This window comes from Macaca mulatta, chromosome 7 (assembly GCF_049350105.2).
Source record: "Macaca mulatta isolate MMU2019108-1 chromosome 7, T2T-MMU8v2.0, whole genome shotgun sequence".
Lineage (NCBI taxonomy): Eukaryota > Metazoa > Chordata > Mammalia > Primates > Cercopithecidae > Macaca > Macaca mulatta.
In genome coordinates this window covers 161,420,504-161,442,760 of record NC_133412.1, presented here as the reverse complement: position 1 = coordinate 161,442,760, position 22,257 = coordinate 161,420,504, and the positions used below count along the sequence as shown (strand labels likewise).

At 44.2% G+C, this 22,257-nt stretch overlaps 1 protein-coding gene across 3 annotated transcripts in view; it reads left to right on the top strand.

Moving 5' to 3' along the window:
* Positions 1 to 21,850, top strand: part of KCNK10 (potassium two pore domain channel subfamily K member 10) — a 145,073-nt gene extending 123,223 nt beyond the window's left edge. For 2 of the 3 annotated variants that reach the window (XM_015144304.3, XM_028850191.2), the window contains exons 5-7: positions 13,669 to 13,855; positions 17,995 to 18,137; positions 20,363 to 21,850. In XM_015144304.3, the coding sequence (XP_014999790.1) occupies positions 13,669 to 13,855; positions 17,995 to 18,137; positions 20,363 to 20,983 (951 nt within the window). In that variant the 3' untranslated portion in view covers positions 20,984 to 21,850. 3 annotated transcript variants of the gene reach the window in all.
* The last annotated feature ends 407 nt before the right edge of the window (positions 21,851 to 22,257 follow it).

The window sequence follows — 22,257 nt, the reverse complement described above, 5'->3', positions numbered from 1 at the left end:
TGAAACTCCATCTTTACTGAAAAAACAAAAATTAGCTGGGCATGGTGGCACACACCTGCAGTTTCAGCTACTCAGGAGGCTGAGGAAGGAGAATCGCTTAAACCCAGGAGGCGGAGGTTGCAGTGAGCCCAGATCGCACTACTGCACTCCAGCCTGTGTGAAAGACCAAGACTCCGTCTCAAAAAAAAAAAAAAAAAAAAAAAAAAAAAAAGAAAGGAAAGAAAATTGCACACTGTGCTGGGCACTTAGGGCATTGAGGTGAAGGAGCACACTGTGTAATAGGGAGACACACAGATGGATGGACAGACAGCGCTGCAGGTTGAGCAGCTCTAGGGACCGGGGACTGTGCAAGGGTGAAGGAACATGGACAGCAGAGAGGAAGAAGTGGTAGCTCTAACCAGAACTGGAGTGGGCTTCCCGCAGGAGGTAATGTCAGAATTGTGTGTGAGGAATGAACAGGAGTCCAACAAGCATTAAAAAGGGGGAAGAACATCCTAACAGATGGAGCAGCCCTTAAAAGGGCACAGAAGCTAAAAAGAAATGAGCTATGAAGCCATGAGAAGATGCGGAGGAATGCTAAATGCATATTGCTGCGTGGAAGAAGCCAATCTGAAAAGGCTACATGCAGTATGAGTCCAACTACATGACATTCTGGAAAAGGCAAAACTATGGAGACAGTTACAAAGATCCATGATTGCCAGGAGCTTGGGGGAAGAGAGGGATGAATCGGTGGAGCAGAGAGGATTTTTAGGCCAGGGAAACTATTGTGTATGATTCTATAATGGTGGATACATGTCATCAGACATTTGTCCAGACCCATAGAATGTACAGCGCCAAGAGTGAACCCTAATGTATACTGTGGATTCTGGGTGATATTGTCCGTACAGGCTCATCACTTGTAACCAGTGCACCACTCTGGCATGGGATGTTGATAGTGGGAAAGGCTGCGCATGTGTGGGGCGGGGGCTATATGGGAGATCTCTGTACCTTCCTCTCAATTTTGCTGTGAAGCTAAAATGATTCTAAAAAGATCAAGTCTTAGGAAAGGCACCGAAGTATGAAATGGAGCAGTACTAGGGCACCAATTAACCATCTAGTCGCTCCAGAACTGCAAACTACCTGCTACTACAGCAAGAGAGAGGGGTCAGCAACTGCGTGCCTGCAGTGGGGGTAGGGAGCAGTTGGGGGAAGTGCGGGTGGGTAGGGGTCCCTGACAGCTTCCTCAGAAAGTGGGTTGCCACATTCTGGAGGGGGAGGAGGCGGCATGAGGCAGCAGGCAGGATGCATTTCTTGAACTGGATCACGGCCAGGTCCTTACAGCTCTCCCACTGCCACCTTTGGCAAACATTCCTGGGATCCTGAAGGCTCAGACAAGGCCCATCTCTCTTCCATTACCATGGGGATTACCTCTTCCTCTTTTCTCTTTTGGTTTTCCCTCCAAGGAAGGGTTGTCACTCCTTTTCCAAAAGGAAGAAAGACCAAGTGAATGATTTTCAAGGGCACCGTGCTGTTATTTCTCGAGGGAATCACCGCCACGTTCATGAGCATGTTGCTCATTTTCTCCTTCCCTTCTCTTCTCCTTAGCCCTCTCCCTCACGCTCTCTCCCACCTCTCCCTCTTTTCCTTTTCTTTCATTACAAAGACTGCAAAGAGAACACATGGTCACCATAGAGGCCTTGGAAAATGCAGAGGAATACAAAGAAGAAAGTAAAATCATGTAAATATCCTTTGTCCAAAGAGATCCACCATTAACATATTGATAATTGTACTTCTGAATCTTTTCTCTGGATCTATATTTGGCCCCAATGCCTGGTGCTCCACTGGCCCCACAGTACCCCTCCCGCCTGCTACCTACCGTGTCCAAGTTTCCCTGCCCTCTGGTGCTGGCAGGGGTTGTCACCATGTCCTGGTCACAGCCTGTGCCTTCCCTGTGTTACTCCATCAGCTTCTTCTGGATTGCTGACCTCTGCTCTAATCACTGATCATTCATGACAGTGTTGCTACCCACCTTCGGCAGGTGATAGATCCTTCTGCCTCAGAAGCAGGAGTGCTATTGTCCTGCTGTCCTGGAGCTGAGGGAGATGGACACCACTTTCCCCAGTAATACTAGATTCTCAGGAATAGATACAACACCTTCCAAACTGTAGCTGACACCAGCTGTACATTTTAACAAGACTTTTAAGATTCAGGAATGTCAGAGAGATATTACCCACAGCAGTTACATCACATCTGCTTACAGTTCTGGCAGTTCTTGGAGCCCAGAATTCCAGGTCTGTTCCAGGGTGTCCAGCTGGGCTGTGTCCTTAACCTGCCTCCAAGTGGCTGAAGCCAGCTTTACCTGACCTCCGGGAGTAGTTGTTACAGGCAGGTAGCGGAGCTCAAAATGAGAGAAACTATGGCTAATTTAAACAGAAATGAAAACAATTTCAAAAAGGATATTGGATAGCTACCAAATCCTTCGGATGGTTGGAAACCCAAACTTGGAAGGTACCTTGTTAAGAACAGTGACCAAATCACACCATGGAACTGGTCCTAGAAGAAGCCACTGCTGTGTCTGCCTGAGCACATACAGGGCAGTGGCCCCTAGACGCTGCCACTAGAACCATCCTTGTGGCTGCTCCTGGAGTGGGGCATACTACCAGCATTGGTGCCACCATCCCTGGAATGACTTCCACAGGGTCCTCGTTTCTTTATGTAACATCCAAGATACGTCTGCTCCTGCCTGCCACCCCGCCTCCCATGGAAGCTCCCTGCTGATGCTTTCACTTCCACCTTGATCAAGGGCGAGGTTTACCTTCCATGTCCATCCCACTCAGGGTTCCAGTCCCTCACCCTCTGTCGAAGGACCTAGGAGGATCCAGGACTCTTGAGAGGTGGGCGGTGCACAGGTGGTGAATCATTGAGAGGTGGGCTGTGCACAGGTGGTGAATCACCAGCAGAAAGCTCTGTATCTGATCTCTTCCTCTTGGCCTCCAGACGGGACATTTTGCTTCCCCCCGACCCCAGGAAGACCCTAGGAAGACCTCGTCCCTCCCAGTGTACTTTTGCTCCAGGCTGAGTGGCCATTCCACCTTCTCCCTGTCTCTGTTCCTAACGTGGTCTTGCCTACTGTCTGGGAGAGGAGAAAGTGGTTCTGTAAGGGTGCCTCTGAGAATTTCCACACCTCTTTTCAGAATGGTCTGGTGGGGGGTGGGTGCCAGTGAGAAGAAAGAGGAGGAGGAAAACACAGAGGACTCTCAGATGACTACTTCAAGGTTTAACCCCGTTACATGTGCATGGGTGTGGTTCAAAGTCTGAACCACATAAGTCTTTATGACTGTGAAAGCCTGGGTCACGTGCTTGTATCCTCATAGCAGGAGAGGCTGGGAAAGTCAGTAGGTGGTACATTGCAGCTTCTATACTGGGAGGAGATCTGTCTTTCACCAAACTAAAGAAGGATGTTCAAATTATTGATGGACAAAAAGAAAGACGAGGATCCTCGAACGTGGTCATGCCCTGTGATCACATTAGCTCTGTTCGATCACAGCATGACAGTGGGAGTGGCTTGCGAGACCTATGGCAGTATCGTTGATAATCATTTACCATACGCCACAGGCTGAGCATCACCAGGGTTGGTCCAATTCCATTTTCTAATCTTTCTTCTAGCGTGGGGTGAACATCAGGAGGTCTAGAGATCTTGTTTTGTTGCTTTTAGATTCTCAGTTTCTGGTCCTCTGAGAACTGTTCAAACTGTTCATGCATATCTCTGCTAAACAATTTGCAGGAGCAATGTAATCTAGAACTGCATTTTAAAGAGCACTCTTGTAAAGGAAATATTATCTACAGAGATGCAACCCTACCTAAGGGTGGGGCACTGTTGACTACTTTATCTTATGGAACACGTGTCCCCTAGAGTCACAGCCTTGAGATGCCTACATCTGCTTTCATTTGCATAGTTAAACAGCCCAGCCTCTTCATGAAAGGTAAAAGTCTATTTAATTCACGACACACGACATTAAGCTCCATGAAAGAGTTTGCGTATAACTTAATTCTTTTAAGAGGAAAAAAATGTACTAATTAAAAGCCAGGACATTATTGTGCATGTTCAGCAATCAGAACAGGCTTCAGTGTAGTCCTTTTTTTTTTTTTTTCTTTTTTTTTTTTTTTTGAGACAGAGTCTCACTCTGTTGCCCAGGCTGAAGTGCAGTCACATGATCTCAACTCACTACAAGCTCTGCCTCCCGGGTTCAAGCAATTCCCCTGCCTCAGCCTCCCAAGTAGCTGGGATTACAGGTGCCCGCCACCACACCTCACTGATTTTTGTGTTTTTAGTAGAGACAGGGTTTTTTGTGTTTTTTTTTTTTTTTTTTTTTTTTGAGGTGGAGTCTCACTCTGTTGCCCAGGCTGGAGTGCAGTGGTGCGATCTCGGCTCACTGCAAGCTCCGCCTCCCCAGTTCGTGCCATTCTCCTGCCTCAGCCTCCTGAGTAGCTGGGACTACAGGCGCCCGCCACCGTACCCGGCTAATTTTTTGTAGTTTTAGTAGAGACGGGATTTCACCGTGTTAGCCTGGATGGTCTCAATCTCCTGACCTCGTGATCCGCCTGCCTTGGCCTCCCAAAGTGCAGGGATTACAGGTGTGAGCCACCGCGCCCGGCAAGACAGGGTTTCACCATATTGGTCAGGCTGGTCTTGAACTCCTGACCTCAAATGACCCACCCGCCTCGGCCTCCCAAAGTACTGAGATTACAGGCGTGAGCCACTGTGCCCGGCCCAGTGTAGTCCTTCTAAGCAAATCCATCCTAATCAAATGAAAGAGCAATGCTCCTCTTTAATAATCATAAATGAATGATAGATGAATAAGCAAATGATTTGTGTATGCATTTATTTGTCCACAACACACAATTGGAGCCTGGCATTTCCTGGAGGCATTTGTATAAAACTTAGATGAGATCACGTCCCCTAGGATGTCAAGGTACTCGCCCTGGGTGATTCTGCCATGAGGCTCCAATGGAAACTTTGTCAGGAGTAGAAAACAGCAAATGCATGTGAAGTCCAAGTTCACTGGCACCTCTCTAGCCTCCTTGCAGGGTTATTTCTTTCCATCACTAATCCTCTGTTTTGGATCATTTGCAACAACTCCCTTTACTGCGAAGAGGGAATCTTGAGGTACGGGCAGTAAATATGGAGACTGTGATAGGCAAACAGTTCCACAGTGTCATGAGGTCCCTTTTACACTCTCTCACTCCGTGGGTTTCCCCTTCACAACATGTCTGATTTATCACAAGCTGTGATTAATTATTTCCTTGCATGATTGTTTAATGCTTGGCTCAACTCCTACTAGCTCTGTGAGACTGGGGCCCGTTTTGTTTTACTCACCAGTGAAGTTAGCTCACTACCTGACAGAGAGTAGGTACATGATCAATACTGATTGAAAAAAGGAATAGAAAAGTTAAAGAGTTCAGTTTCATTCATGGCTTGAAAAATATGCTAAAGGAATTTTTTCTTTTGTAGGTGCTTCTGTCCAGTTCCCCCAATGCAGGCCTTTCCAGTGTGGGGCTTATTTCTGCGTGACTTTCTATAAAGCTGTATTTCCTTCTTATCTAACTTCTCATTCCTAGTCTAATGAGAAAGTTCATGCACATCCCTTTCTCCCTTCTCTCCATTTTCTTTTTATCTCTGAAACAATTAGGTAGACGTGTAGCTGGGAAGCCTTCTTATTCCTCCAGAAAACATCTAGATCCCTCAAACTATTGTTCTGTCTCTTCTTTCTATACCCCAAAGTCTTTTTCTCAATTATCCTTCTTAAAGATTTTCTAATTTTGTTTACTTCATGTTGCCTTTTTCTCTTCTAGTTCACATACCTTTCTCTGTAAGATTTCTTAATGCTTATTTTATTATTATTTATAGTTTTATGTGGACAAGCATCCCTAGGTGCTTACATTAAAAGTGTTGGTCAAAAAAGAAAGAAGAAAGGAAGGAAGGGAAGAACTTAGAAAGAAAGAAGAAAGGAAGGAAGGAAAGAAAGAAAAGAAAGAAAGAAAGATAGAAAGAAAGAAAAAAAGAAAGAAAGAAAAAAGAAAGAAAGAGAGAAAGAAATATAGAAAGAGAGAGAAAAAGGAAGAAAGAGACAGAAAGAAAAGAAAAGAAACTGACTATTGGGAAGGGGATTGTTTACTGCTTACCCAGCAATACCCAGGCATTTATATAGGTGTTGACCTAAATCTGTCTGACCTTGAAGGCTGTCTTCAAATCTTCTAACAGGCAAGATAAATAAGGCCACAGAAAATGCATGCCTGTTTGTCATTTACTTTTATTCCTGGACCTATAGATAGTTCTTCTGTCTAGTAGCCTCTGGGCTACTCATGGGAGTGGGGATAGGGGTCATATGACAGCTTTCTTCTTTTTTACATGTTCTGGGTGCTCTTGGATACTGGTTCCAGGGAACAGTTGCATAGCTAAGAGATGCGTGGGAAGGATGAGAAAGAGTAAAGTGTTCCTAGAGGAGCCAGTGAGGCAAGGGGTGTTTTACTGACCTAGTCTGTTTCACGGCTGCATGAGAACCCTGACACTGCTCTCCCCTTGCCCCGGCTGCTGTTCCAGGTTCTTGTCCTTCCCATACAGCTCTAGCCAGAGCTCAGGGTTCCTTAATGGCTGTCCCAATCCACTCTTCTTTTAGCAGAGCACCCTTAGCAGGAAACCCACTGTAATCTCACCCAACTTTTCTGCTTTTACTACATGTCTTCCTTCTGGGTGAACATTCACAATCTAAAGAAGGGAACTCACCTTGTCTTGAAGAGAGCTTGCTGAACACCAGAGGATTTCACCTCTTTCCCCCTTCATAGTAGAATAATCACTGAGCTTTCTGCTATGATAAAAAAATCATGGGCCGGGCACGGTGGCTCACTCCTGTAATCCCAGCACTTTGGGAGGCCGAGGCGGCTGGATCACTTGAGGTCAGGAGTTCAAGACCAGCCTGGCCAACATGGTGAAACCCCATCTCTACTAAAAATGCAAAAATTGGCTGGGTGTGGTGGTGTGCTTCTGTAATCCCAGCTACTTGGGAGGCTGAGGCAGGAGAATTGCTTGAACCCAGGAGGCAGAGGTTGCGGTGAGCCGAGTTTGCACCACTGCACTCCAGCCTGGGTGACAAAGTGAGACTCTGCCTCAAAATAAATAAATAAATAAATTAAATTAAATTAAATTAAATAAGACAAAGGAGATGATAAATTAAAGCCTAACATTACTATATTCCCTTTATACTGAAGAATGTGGTTTATAGCTGTGGAAAGATGAGTTTCCTAATACAACCTCAGAATTAGACAGGAGATCACAAGGAGTGCCTCCCAGAAGGAAGGGGAGAGGAAGGGGCTGGGTTAACAAGAATCCCGGGTCAGAATAAGAGTTGAGTGGCCATCTGTATTACAGCAGGTGGAGCTCCCTATACAAGGAAAGAAGCACTGGGGTGGAAAATGAGCATTTATCCTATTAGAGGGGTCTTGTGCCTTCACTCTTGTGCACTGCGTAGCCAGAGAACTGTGACCTTACACCTTGTTAGCCAATGGAAGAAGAGTGAGTCTACCTTTTAGCTGTCTGTAGCCTTGCTACTGTAGTATTATTGTATGCTTCTGCTTGTGATGGTGGAGAGGCTGTTTGAGATGGAAGCATTGTTCATGATGCTGCTGAAATCTGAGCGGGATAAAATCAGAATCTGGATAGGTGAGCAGCTGGGAGGGACATCTTTTGGGATTGTCAGGAGTTACTCAGTTGGTGTGGCTCATCAGCAGGTGTCCCATTCTCCTTACCTTTCCATGGGCTTTCTTTCACACTTCAACCAAAGAGATGGACCCTTCTTCAGTTAAGGATTTGTCTGGATGTTTTCTACATGTGGTGTGATCGCTTATGAATTATTCCTGCCTCTGAGACATATCTTCTGAATGCCCAACTAACAGAGATTTGAAGATCGTCCATTACAGTTGGCATGCTTTTATATTCCACATGCCAGAGCTACAAGAATGTTATTCTTTCCTTTCTTCTCTCCCAGGTGATATATTTGGTCACCCAGGTGTCATTAGGTACTAAGCTTTGCCTTCAATATCTACCAGGGTGGGGCACCATGGACAGTGCCACACAGACTTTTTCAGCCAAAGGCTCAGATCTTCCCTCTGGACTTTGTGTGCAAGAGGAAGGAACTTTTTCTTTTCTTTTTTTCTCCTTTCTACTCTCTTTCTCTTTCTCTTCCCTCTTTCCCTCCTTCTGTTTCTTCCTTCCTTCCCTCCCTCCTTCCCTTGAACTGCCATGTCCCTTGCAACTAGAATGGTCCCTGACATATAAACGTCTTAAATAATTATGTGCAGAATGAATTAAATGCCAAATCTTGTGTTCCAATAGCATATTATCTTCAAATGTTAACAGTCACCAGTTTTTCAGAATAGAAAACTTTCGAAAATTTTAATTAAAGTCTTCTTACAGTGGAACAGTTGATTTTTTTTTTTTTTTTTTAAGATGGAGTTTCTCTCTGTTGCCCAGGCTGGAGTGCAATGGCGCAATCTTGGCTCACTGCAACCTCCACCTCCCAGGTTCAAGCAATTCTCCCTGCCTCAGCCTCCTAAGTAGCTGGGATTACAGGCATCTGCCAACATGCCCAGCTAATTTTTGTATTTTTTAGTAGAGATGGGGTTTCCCCATGTTGGCCAGGCAGGTCTTGAACTCCTGAACTTAGCCTTCCGAAGAGCTGGGATTACAGGCGTGAGCCACCACGCCTGGCCTGAGTTTTTATTATTTGTGAATTTTCTTTTTTTCCCATCCCAGATGCACCTATATTGGTAGTCTAGTGATAAAAACAATTTACCCGTATATACCAACATCTTTTTCAAAAACTTTGCATTGTGAAACCAGCAGAGTACTGAACTGGCCAGTCTGTCATAGGTGTCATGCAACATGACTCAGAGTCAGAAGCTGGAGATAAACTTTCTTTGTGTGTGTAGATATGATCCATTTGTGTATTCAGCTTTTGAGTGGGACTTTTTCAGTAGGCTTCATGAAGGTTTCACTTCACTATTCTCACTAATGTGTGCTTATGGCATCTCTACCATGGAGATTTTAGGCAAAGATGTTTAAAAGCTCTACTCATAGTTTATAGAATTGCTAGTGCCACAAGGCCATTCATTGTGATTTTGAAATTATTAGTTGTAAGTGAACCTTCTAAAATAAATCTTGGAAGAAAACATGTTATAAGAAAATGAAGTCAGTCCTCTTACTAGGCAGTTCCCATTATTTTTCCATTTTGAGAAATTATCCTCAGTTCAGTTGTATTACTATGGTGATGTGTTTGCATTTCAACAAACCAAGCCATAAATCGAGCTCTGCATGTTTAGCTTCTGCCTTAGGATTTTTACTGCAGTGTCTTTATTCTTGAGTAAAATCCCCGACATCCTGGCTAGAAATCACAACGAATAAGTAATTTCCCAGCCAGACAAAACAATCTGAATTGTTAATCTCAGAATTCTAAGAAATTACATAAAGATGCAAACAATGGGGATTAAAGAGTGGGTAAAAATTAAATGAAAAAAATAGCCCACAAATGAATGGAAATATACATGCTCTCCAAAATAACATTGTGGAAGTAAACAAAAACAGGCGGAGAATTATGCTTAATGAGAATTGGACATGTGGCTTAGCCCTCTGAGGCCTGAAACAAGTAAACACTTCCCAAATTGTCAGTCCATAAGCTCTCAAAAGAGAGCTCTTAGAACTGGCTCCCTCTCCTCCTGTTTAGAAGCTTACTTGGTCTTTGGAACAATTGCACATATAATTTTAACAACTGAATGAACAACTCTACAGGAGATGGGTTTTGAGTACTTCAGAAATTCCTATAGTTTGTATCAATCAGATATGGGAGATAGTTTTGCAAAATACTGTTTGTGTAAAGAGAAGGGAAGAACACGCGCTCTAGTCTAACCAATCAACAATGTGTGAAAACATGATTTAGACAGAAGTACACAACCATCCTATCAGTTCTACCCAAATGTCATATCAGACCATCTCTTCCCTGATAACAGTTTTGTTAGCCTAAGGACACATTAGCTTAGTTCGATCTGGGCTCTCACAGAGCTTTCTGCTAGCGGCTCTGCTTACTGGTAAGTAAGCAATGCAATTTTGCCTAGCAACCCCACCGTGGAAACACAGCTCCATACTGTAAGTGGCAGGGGGAGTGGCAGGGAGGCAGGGAGAGCGAGGTTTGTGCCTCTCAGAATCCCTCTGCAGCTGGTTCCTAACATTGCAAACATTATCTGCAATTCTTGGCAGTTTCTGAAGGATGATGAAAAATGGGATGGGGAGGTGGCTGAGCCTGGGGTTTTGGAAGTAGGGTGGAATTAATTGGAAGACAAATAAAAAAGCTTCCAAGATTGTGAGCTGAGACTGTCTGAGAGCTCAAAGCAGAGTTGGCAAGAAGAACCAAAGGAGAATGAGGACATTTTTTGTCATTGACAATGAGGTATACAATATATCCAGGAAAAGACAACCAGCAGCAAACTCCTGAAGCTAAACAAAGATTATCTCAAGCCACGTATGAGGGAACATTCCTCAATGGCAAAGAGAAGCATTAAACCTGGGACTGTCTACGTCTAAGGAAAAATTTGAGCATTTACATTAAAATGGCCTGTTAACAAGCATTGAATATTAACCAGGCACTGTGCTAAGTGTTTACACACTTGTTTAATCTTCCAAACAATCTGATAAGGTGGGGTTTCATATCTCCATTTTATAGAGAAAAAAACCCTAATGCACAGAGAGGTTAAGAAACTTGCCTAAGGTCACTCAGCTATTTAGCAATGGGAATGGGATGTGTCTCAGGCAGTCTTTGCCTAGACTCTGTGTTCTTAAACACTATTATGGCTTTTCAGCAGTAGTGAACAGTTACAGGACTAATGGAGATAAGAAAACTGAAGATCATCACACGGTACATGAGATGGTTTGTGATTCCATTGTGAAAGCTGCAATTTAAAATGTTCAATTAAGGCAACTTTTTTTTTTTTTAATACCTAGAGGGCAGCAAAAACATGGGTATCCAGAATAACAGATATTGCTAAAACCTTACACCCACAGCACTTCTTTTTATAGCGAAGTATGGGTATACACATATTTTCATCCACCTACACACATATACACATGCAAGACACTCATTTCTTAAGTCCCTAAAATACCCTGATAATTAAATGCTCCAAACATTCTCTGAGCATCACCCTTGGATGTCTGGGAGAAGCAGCCCAAGAACACACTTGTTAGCCTGGGCAATGAGTAATGGTGAAGTGTTTATCTTGCTGATAAAGTCTCTGGTAGATGATGCAATTAAGATGCCACGATCTAGCATTTGTTATACACCTCCTTGTCTGCCATCAAACAAATCCACCCCTGTCCTTCCCCATCTTCCCTCCTGCCCATCTCCTGAAGTCCAGGAACGTCTCCAGCTTCCTACGTACTTGCAGTCCTCTTTTGCCAACCTCAACCTCATTTAGATTGAAATTACATTCACATCTTAATTTATGACTTAACAAGCATCTCACAAACATTTAATTCATTTTAATTTCATTATACGTTTGAGGAGGAATATTTGAGGAGGAATAGTGCTCCCATTGCTAGCAATTAGATTGACTTAATGACCTATGGCGAAATCTCCTTTTGGCCTTTGAACTTTTCATACATTTCTGCAAACAAAACTAGGTTAGTTAAAGTATGTTCCTGGATTCTCAGAGGGGCTTACCTGCCTTCACAAAACCCTCCTATAATATCCAACATGGAAATTTATAAAATGGACAAAACTTTCCCTGTAGTTTTCATGTAATGTATCTTATGACACTTTCATGTGTGAAAAAGTCAATATGTTCATATACAGTTTCAACAATATCAATAAATTGTATTTTTTTTTTCAGATGGCTTCTCTGAGATTAGGAGGGTTTCTATATCCAAGCATAGATCAAATTATTTTTCCCTGTTCCCATTTTATATACCAGATACCTTCTTAGGAGTTAGAAAAGTACCTCCTTTTTACAAGGGAGGGTGGCATTTCTTTAGCTTTTCCTGGACGGATCACCCAGTGACCATTTTTTATTTTCAGTCTTCGTTCGCAGAAGGGACAGAGGACTGCCCATTTTCAGTAGGAGTTAGTCTGATTTCTTTTGTTAGATGCAGACGACTTTGTTTGACAACTTTCTTTGGGCTGGTGAATTGTTGAATTACTTGAAAAGCTGTTTCCATTGTTAAGCACTGGACTGAGAATTAATTACATCAGAATTCTAATCTCAGCTAATTAGTAGCATCATTTTATGCAAGTCCCTTAACCCCTCTTGGCTTCTGTTTTGCATGTGTAAAATGAAGTGTATAAAGCAAAAGTCTCTCTGTGCTTGGTGCAATGAAGAGGATGCAAGTCTCATGGTACGGATTTCCTATACTGATTGCCCTAAATGTGGTGTACGTTTGCAGAAAATTCATCTAGGCAATGTAGAAAGGCCATACATTCTGGCCATACATTCTGTGTTTAGTAGAAAGGCTAAACACATCGTTCATATATTTATGCTAGTATATGATACCAGGGCCTCCTGGTGACAGTCTCCAGCACCAATTCTGAGAGTTGTGAGGATTTTTCAGCTTAGAGTCAATTCAAGTGTTGCCTTCAGCACATCCAAAGAGAATATCACCGATGCTACCATTCCCACTCCTGGACTCCATTGGTATGATTCCTTTGCCCCAGTATCAGTCTAGTTCCCATTCTAGATGCTTTTTTTTTTTTTTTTTAATGACCCAAAAACTGACTCCTTCAAGAGCTGGCATGAGATGAGATTTGTTTGCAGAGATGTATAAAAATTTCAAAGCCCCAAAGGAGATTTCACCACAGATCATTAAGTCAATCTAATTGTCATCCTACTACCCATTTAGATGGGGACCCTGTTATGCTAACTCCTGTCCTGTCTCTTGTGAGTGATACAGTCAGCACACATGATGATCACAGCACCAGCTCAAACAGGTGTGTTTTAAAACAAAAGTGTGTTATAAATGTACAGCTTCAGCAGGGAAAAGGTGGGGGTGAAGAAACACACAAATACTTGGCTACAGTCAGTCACAAGTGAAGATGGGGATGACTGTGTTTTCCGTTTCATCCAAACATTTTGGCCTGACTCGGATAATTTTTTTTCCAGCATATTCTGTTTGACATATTCTGTTTGACACAAGGGAAATGGTGCAAATCCATCACCACCATTGTGGAAAAAGTTCCAAACTCATTCTCACGGATGGAGGATCAGTAATAATACATGACAAATGGCAGCAAGCCCTTTTTGGGAAATCATTATATTTGTACCAGTGAGAAGTTAGAATCAGTATTTGGGCTGCAGTCATGGAACCATGCAAGAAACATTCAAAGCTTCGGCTAAGCAGGATTTTTTGTTTGTTTGTTTGACCTGTTGTCCAGGAACAGGCTTCAGGAAGCCTGAGAACCTCCTAGACCACTTGAAAACTTCTGTTTGTGCACTTTTCTAGGAAGGAGTTCACAGCGTTCATAAAACTTCCTCCAAGCAGCCAATGACCAGAGAAAAGTTAAAAGTCACTGACACAATACCTTTTTCTGTGCATCTGTATCCTGAATCCAGGGTGATGCCGCTGACTTGCCTATCTTTCTCCTTTGCTCTTCCTAGAAAAAGCAAGTGAGTCAGACCAAGATCCGCGTCATCTCAACCATCCTGTTCATCTTGGCCGGCTGCATTGTGTTTGTGACGATCCCTGCTGTCATCTTTAAGTATATTGAGGGCTGGACGGCCTTGGAGTCCATTTACTTTGTGGTGGTCACTCTGACCACGGTGGGCTTTGGTGATTTTGTGGCAGGTAAGCACCCTTGGCATCCCAGGCACTGGGGCTCTGGCGGGGAAAATAATCTGTTGGCTGTGCTTTTCACAATCGATAAAAGATGTTGCGGGAGAAGCAAACGAAGATGACTCAGTGTCACTACTGCTGTGAAGAGGCTCATTTCAAATCCCTAGTCCTATATCATATAAACACCATAGGTTTTTTCTGCCATGAAAAGAAAGCCAACCCTTTCCTTCTCAGGATGCTTATTTCCCTTATCGTCACACAAATGATGCAAGACTAAAGTGAATTTCTCATTGAATCTTGGACTTCTGAATTTTCTAATCTAATGATAAAGGCTGTGCCAGGAGGTGGCACATAGGAAACTCAGACGAGATTAGCATAGGATTTGGTCTGCAGTGACCTGCGGGTTCAGCTTCCTGACTCCCAGGTGAGAACCATTGTCTCTGCAAACGTTGTCCTGGGCATGACCAGATACGAAGCTAAGGTGTATCTACGGGGAGCTGAGATACACCTGCCCAGAGGGAATATAAGCTCATGGATTCTGCAGGAGTGTGTATACAAGCAAAAGCCTTCCTTGTAAAAATAAATGTGGATGAGCTATGTTTAAGGAAGTGAAAAAAATCACCATCAATTTCATCTAGGGCCAGGGAACTGGCAAATGAAATGAGACTTCGTTTCTTGTGAGCACGAGTTTCCCAAAGTGGTAGAAAGGTACGGATAGAAGGAAGAGGCCATCCTTCTCTTTTTCTAATGGGATGGTTCTAGGTGTTCAGACAAGTGATCGGTTTCTACTACAAGAAGTGAACGCTTTGATCGAACAACTGTATCATCTATCACAAGTTTGAAATGTCTGGGTAGAGTGTGTGTGTGTGTGTGTGTGTGTGTGTGTGTGTGTGTGTCCTTTACCACTTCCTGGTGAAGTGACAGCCTGACCTGAGCCCTAAGCAGACTGTTTTTTTTGTTTTGTTTTGTTTTGTTTTTTTGTTTTTTTGTGTTTTTTTGAGACAGGGTCTCTCTCTGTTGCCCATGCTGGAGTGCAATGGTGTGATCACGGCTCACCGCAGCCTCGTACCTCTGGGGCTCAAGCAATCTTCCTACCTCAGCCTCCTGAGTAGCTGGGACTACAGGCGTGTGCCATCACGCCTGGCTATTTTTCATTTTTATTTTTTTGTATTTTTTGTAGAGATGGGATACTGTCATGTTGCCCAGGCTGGTCTCCATCTCTTGGGCTCATGCGATCAGCCTGCCAAAGTGCTGGGATTACAGGTGTGAGCCACTGCACCTGGCCAGACCGTTCTTGTTTGGCGTGTGATCCCAGCAAGGTCTTGATTTCTCCATGGAAATACTGTGCACATCAGGAGGAGTGGGTTCTGGTCTCTGGGAGTCTGGCAAACAGGACATTCTGGAAGAGATTGCTGAAGGCTCATCAATAGGGGTGCAGGTGCCTTCCTGTTAATTTTACAATTCAAATAACTGGCAGAGTGATTTTGTAGCTCTTCCAATTGGGCAGACAAAGACTGAATTCCACTTTGTAGAAACAGTAGGGGTTTTTTTTCCCCCTTCCTTTTTATTGCTTAAGGACTAAGAATTGCAAAGTGACTGAATTTAGTTTTTTTGACTTTTGACAGTTTGACTAAAAATCATTTACAGAGAGCCTGGAGTCTAGCACTCTACCCATTTTTCCTTACGCGCAGTGCTCAACCATGGATATCTAGTTAGTGGCCTCAAGCTCTGAAGAGAGACCGCACAGAGAAACTGAGAAAAGTAAGAGGAACAGTTATAGATGTACTCCAGTTAATCCCTTAGCATCATCCGTAGCTGGTCTGTGGGAAAACTCAGTAGTGGTTCCAATCTAAGGCAAACACGAGTAGTGGCAGCTGGAATTTTGAACTATTTCACAAACGCCTTTAAGTACCCAAAGCATAATCTGCAGTGTGTAGTGCTTTAGAGCTCTCTGGGATAGCACTGGGCTGTCCCGAGGACTATCTATTATAAGATACTTGTGACAGACACAGATCTCTAACCAATGGCTCAGTTTGGTCTGTTAGTCTGAGGCACAAACAGCAGAGGCCTGGGAGTGAGATTTTTTAAATGATGCTTTTATTATTTATTATTATTTATTACTAATATCTACCATGGACTGAGCACTTCGTACAAACTAGCACTTTACCTTATCTTTACTTACCTAGTAAGGGCACAACCTACACAGTCCTAGGCATGCACAGTTTTATGGCCCTTGTCAGTGATTACAGAGCCATATTTCCTTTGTCCTGAGGTTTCTGCAGACCATGGTCTCTTAAAAGCCACAGTGCTGACGGCAATTAGGCCAGACCCCTTCCAAGCTCCAGTTTTCCAAGCTTACACACACCAATCTGGAGAATGCATGCCTGAAAAGACTGGAAGTTTGTCTCTATCTTTTGGTAACAGTCTAAGAGTGATAGGGAAGGTTGCCCAATCATTGGAAAAAGATACATTAACCAGACTTGATGGTTGCTGTGATTTGACACAGTACAAACTCTACTAGAAATGTAATCAGAACATTGATCCTGCAGGATTGATTGCTGATTTGTTTTGCAGCGGACTCACTTTAGGACAGCCTTACACTATTTTGCAGCTCTGTCTGGGAGCACACACAGAACTCCGAATCCAGATAAGCAGCTCATAAAGGGATATTTAGAAGGGTGTTGACTGCCTGCTTCTTTGTTCCTTGTTCACTAGCGCACCCTAGTGACCATCTTTGCTGGGTGATAGTGACTTGCAAAGGTAAATATTTACTCCCAGATAGCCCACAGGAGAAAGCTACAGATTTCTCTGGCATAGCACAGAAACCACAGAAATGAAATGAACCTCAAAAACCACTTACTGGTGCAGGAACTCAAATCGTATCCTCAAGCTCTAAAGATGCAGGAGAGAGTTGTCTGAAAGGAAAAACCAAAAGCAGCTGGACCAAACTGAAGGGGGCTTGGCACAGAGAAGTTGGAATTCTAACGTTAAGAAGTGGCAGTAGCTGTCAAGACCTCGTGGTCTGCTGGGCTATGTTGCTGATTGGCTTTGGGCTTGTTGAGAGGAGCCACAGGTCACATTTCTTGCCCAGCTGCCTTTGCTGTAAGAGTCAGTGGTGCTAGATGTGGTTACAACCCTGGTCCAGTGGGGAAGTCTCTAATCACTCATCACCTAATACTGTAGTTACCAATCCATTGCTAGTATCTGTCGTCTTAGAAACAGCCACTGCCTGCTTCCTTAGGCAACAGCGTTTCCCAGAGAGAGAGCAAGGCTGATGTCCGTTATTTCCAGAAGCTTCCTCACTTCCTCTTTAGGAGGGTGGGTTGGGCTTGCAACCTGTTTTGCATGGCTGCCTCCAGCAGTGCCTGTAGGAAGGTTAGAATAAATAGGCTAATTATTCAGAATAAATGACTGGTCCTTTCAATGGAACAGCCAGTCAATGCAATCAGGCAACTGGCCAATTTGGTTTGATGGATTTTTTTACTGTAATCCTTATTTATAAAATAAAAGGATTGGCCTCAAAGGTCCCTTTTAGTTCTAGCTCATGGTGACTCTAATTACTCAGCCTAATTGACCCTTTGGAGTAGCACTATGTAAACACCATTCCTCAGTTAGCATTAAATCACTATTGCTTGCATCAAAGTCCCAGTAATGCCGTTAAAGCTAATTTTACTTTCACACATCCACTTGTCTCTTAGTAAATGTATGAGTGCTTAAGATGGAAATGGTTCCAAGAATTCCAAACCATAGGGGGCGATATGATATTTGATTTTTATTAAAATAAAATTAGAGAAGTTTAAGAAAAAACAGTGACAGCCAGGCCTGATGTGTTGTGCTGTAGTTCAGAGTCATTCATCCTCAACGCTCAGGTTCAGCATAAGTAGGTCAGGTTGGCTACTGGCGTGTTTTATTTCTGGTATTAAGGTTAGTGGTCAAGAATTGAGGGAAATAAAGCCTCAAGTTAGGCTCCTGTGGGTAAGGGACGGGTCTCCCCCTTGCCCTCTAACCCCGGTCCACCTTGTACACAGCAGACCTAACAGCTGAGTGCTAGACAATGATGGATGACGTCTTCACTACATAGACTGGAATATGTGTTCTCTGTAAAGACCATATACTAGATCACGGTTAAAGTAACATTTGGTTGTTTTCAGGGGGAAACGCTGGCATCAATTATCGCGAGTGGTATAAGCCCCTAGTGTGGTTTTGGATCCTTGTTGGCCTTGCCTACTTTGCAGCTGTCCTCAGTATGATCGGAGATTGGCTACGGGTTCTGTCCAAAAAGACAAAAGAAGAGGTAAGACCCCTTCCTAACTCTATGAATGTTTCTGAGAACAGATGAGCTTGTGTCCAGAATTGCCTGTCTCTGTCCTGTGGGCTGGAGTGTTTCTGGCTCAGTTGGGAGCGGGGGGGGGCTCATAGGCTTCTTCATGTTGAATCATTCCTTCAAAACCAAGGAGAATAGAATACAGTTATTTCTGGATTCTTTTTTTGGCAGGTGAGAAAATATGGTGATTCGTTTACCAGTTCATAAATCCTGGAAAAACTAGTAAACAACAGCTGATTTTTAAAAAATGAAAATGAAAATAAATAGTCAGGAGAGGTAGACTACGGCTGAGGGGGTGTGCAGCCTGTCTTTCCGGCCTTAGGGTCTGTGTGGAAAGGCAGTTGAACACCAAGAATCTTTCCTGATTCAGTAAGAAACTGAAATCATTGAAGAGTGGCCCCCCATGGGGAAGTGAATCCAACGGGTCTTTTTCACTTATATCCCCTCTTGGTTGTTGCATCCATAGAGACAAATACATCCCTGTGGACAGGGCTGTGCATGTAACTTTACATGAACGGAACATAAGAAGGAAAGACAGATTTTGTGATCAAAAAATAAATATTCGGCCGGGTGTTTTCTGGTGGTGGTGTTGGTGGTGATAATTCCTTCACACAAAAGCCCCATCAGAATCACCAGCACTCTCAAAAATAAACATTTAATGAGGCCGGGCGCGGTGGCCCACGCCTGTAATCCCAGCACTTTGGGAGGCCGAGGCGGGCGGATCACGAGGTCAGGAGATGGAGACCATCCTGGCTAACACGGTGAAAGCCCGTCTCTACTAAAAATACAAAAAGTTAGCTGGGCACGGTGGCGGGCGCCTGAAGTCGCAGCTACGTGGGAGACTGAGGCAGGAGAATGGCGTGAACCCGGGAGGCAGAGCTTGCAGTGAGCGGAGATGTGCCACTGCACTCCAGCCTGGGAGACAGAGTGAGACTCTGTCTCAAAAAAAAAAAAAATAAAATAAAAAAAATATATATATATATATATTCATGTAGCTCTCAAAAATTATATATATATATATATAATATATTGTAGCTCTCTTAGGAAGAGAGGAAAAGAAAGGAGAACGGCCAAGGAAGGAGGAAAAAAGAGCTGAAGAAAGGAAGGGAGATAAGAAAAACCAAAGAGATAAAGAAAAGGCCAGCCTCCGTTTGTTTCATTCTGTATAAAAGCCCCAGGAGAAAGTTGCTGAATGGAGAGATTTCCCATATCACTTTCCTTACATAAGTAAGCCAGGAAAGTAAGCAATGCAATTTCCAGACTGATTCCCCAGACAGCTAACTGACCTGCTGAAAATCAGCTGTAACAAAAGAGAAGGGAACAACATGAATATTGACTTTTCTGAATGCACAAATTTGAGTTCCTCATTTGCAGAGGGAAGCATGGGACTTGTACTGTCTGCCCGGTTCATTAAGAGCCAAGAAATTTGGTGCTGATTCTCAGGCAAAACTCCAGTCTAAGGAGGCCTGTTCTGTGGGCTTTGGCAGAACAGGTCCTCCTCCTGCACCCTGACTGGGGGAAGTGGGTTACCAGGTGCCCTGGAGTATCTTCTTAAACCAGGGAAAGCCCCACAGCACATGGCCATAGCATGGCCCAGATAGGGTGGCCAACCATCCCAGTTTTCCCAGGACTGAGGGAGTTCCTAGGACACAGGACTCTGTTTTGAAACTGGGACAGCCCCGGGCAAACTGGAACAGGTTGGTCACCCTACCTGGATAGCAAACCAGAAAGGCAGGGAGGGCAGAAGGCATGCACAACATCCGCTGTGCCCGGGACTGAGGTGTATTTCCTCATCTCCGATGAGCTAGCTATGGTCACTCAAGTGTATGTTGGGGGAACGAGGCCATGCAACTGATAAAATATGAGAGCTGGAAGCCAGGCCTGTCCAACTCCACGTTTTAACCTCTCCTGCAGAATGCCGTCCCCCTCTCTTTAAGTCACCATCTCCAAATCTCAGGCTTCTTGGGGTTCCCCACCACGTGTGTCTCCCTGAGCCACCTTATTCACTAGCCAATTAGGGATGGGTGCCCGGGTGGCAGAAGTACTAGGTCTGAAGGTAGCATTTGCACCTCTCCCTGGGCACGTGCTCCGCCACCTCCTGGCTTCTCCGTGGGGACACCCGAGGGCTGGGAGCTGGGAGGCCCAAGGCAAATGGCATTTGTCAGCATATTGTTGCTCTTCTGTCTCTTGGCCAGGTGGGTGAAATCAAGGCCCATGCGGCGGAGTGGAAGGCCAACGTCACGGCCGAGTTCCGGGAGACACGGCGAAGGCTCAGCGTGGAGATCCACGATAAGCTGCAGCGGGCAGCCACCATCCGCAGCATGGAGCGCCGGCGGCTGGGCCTGGACCAGCGGGCCCACTCGCTGGACATGCTGTCCCCCGAGAAGCGCTCTGTCTTTGCCGCCCTGGACACTGGTCGCTTCAAGGCCTCATCCCAGGAGAGCATCAACAACCGGCCCAACAACCTGCGTCTGAAGGGACCGGAGCAGTTGAACAAGCATGGGCAGGGCGCGTCTGAGGACAATATCATCAACAAGTTCGGGTCCACCTCCAGACTCACCAAGAGGAAAAACAAGGACCTCAAAAAGACCTTGCCCGAGGACGTTCAGAAAATCTACAAGACCTTCCGGAATTACTCCCTGGACGAGGAGAAGAAAGAGGAGGAGACGGAAAAGATGTGTAACTCGGACAACTCCAGCACAGCCATGCTGACAGACTGTATCCAGCAGCACGCTGAGATGGAGAACGGGATGATACCCACGGACACCAAAGACCGGGAGCTGGAGAACAACTCATTACTTGAAGACAGAAACTAAATGTGAAGGACATTGGTCTTGGACTGAGCAGTGTGTGTGTGTGTGTGTGTGTGTGTGTGTGTGTGTGTGTATGTGTTTTTAATATTCACACTGAGACACGTGCCTTAAACAGACTTATTAGTCCAAAATTACATAGCATTGAAGAATATATTTCACTGTGCCATAAACAACTGAAAGCTTGCTCTGCCAAAAGGAATCAGAGAACAAGAACTTCATTTCCGATAGCAACCACAGGACACACCAAGAGTGTCCGTGCACGTAGCCGGTTCTGGCCGTACATGTTAAGGGCATTGCAGTGGCAGTCTGTACCCCTGGGCAGTGCCACCTGGGCACACACGTAGACAAGGGCAGCTATACTTTAGACGAGCCTCCTGAAAGAAACAGTTGTGTCTTTTTAGTGGAGTCGTTAGTAATATGTGCACATGCAGAAGGGGACCTGATTGGGGGTGAACTGGTTATGTGTAACAAGGGTTGGAGTTGACATTTTGGCATGTACTCTGAGCTTGAATTTTGATACAAACCATTCAGTGCATCATACCTAGTCTTTCTATGCTCCAAATGAATGTCTGTGGGGACTTGAGAGCACCTGGAATTTGTTGGAAGCAGATCAGAGCACACGTATTAAAAGGTGCAATTGCTTTTCTCATGACAAAAGAAAAAAAGATAACCACAAACACATCACACTGTGGATACCACCTTAACCAATGACAGAAGCCTGCTGAGTCTGGTCTTTCTCACAGGGGTAGGTAGTCCACATGAACTGGTGAGCAGTGGTGAAATGCGACATCAGCTGCTGTGTGGTTAAAAGCCAATCATGCATTTTCCTCAGTGGGTGCAATGGTGACAATAAACTGATTTGGAAATGTCCACGTACTTTGCTTGTAACTTGTTTTGATAAGAAGGGGAGAAATACCAAAACAATTGCCTTGCATGATGCCAGTGGCTTGCTGTTCTGTCTAGCTGATACTACATTTTTATAAAAGTAGACATCCTGCATTTCTGAGACACACTGAGGACCATGGCATCTTTCCATCTCAGGGCTTTTTGTCCCTTGGGTGTCTTAGGGTAGACATAGTGATAAGATCCAATCTCGCTATCTCCAAACAAAGAGAAAATGTACCCCTTGTACAGTAAGCTTGAAATGTTTTTATTGCTTGCAGCGTAAGTGCCATTAATTCCGTTTAACAATGATAACTTAGAAATATTTAAAATATTTCATTTTACTTTTATGTTTGGGCATTCCTTTATTCTGAAAATGTCACTTCTTCTCCTTG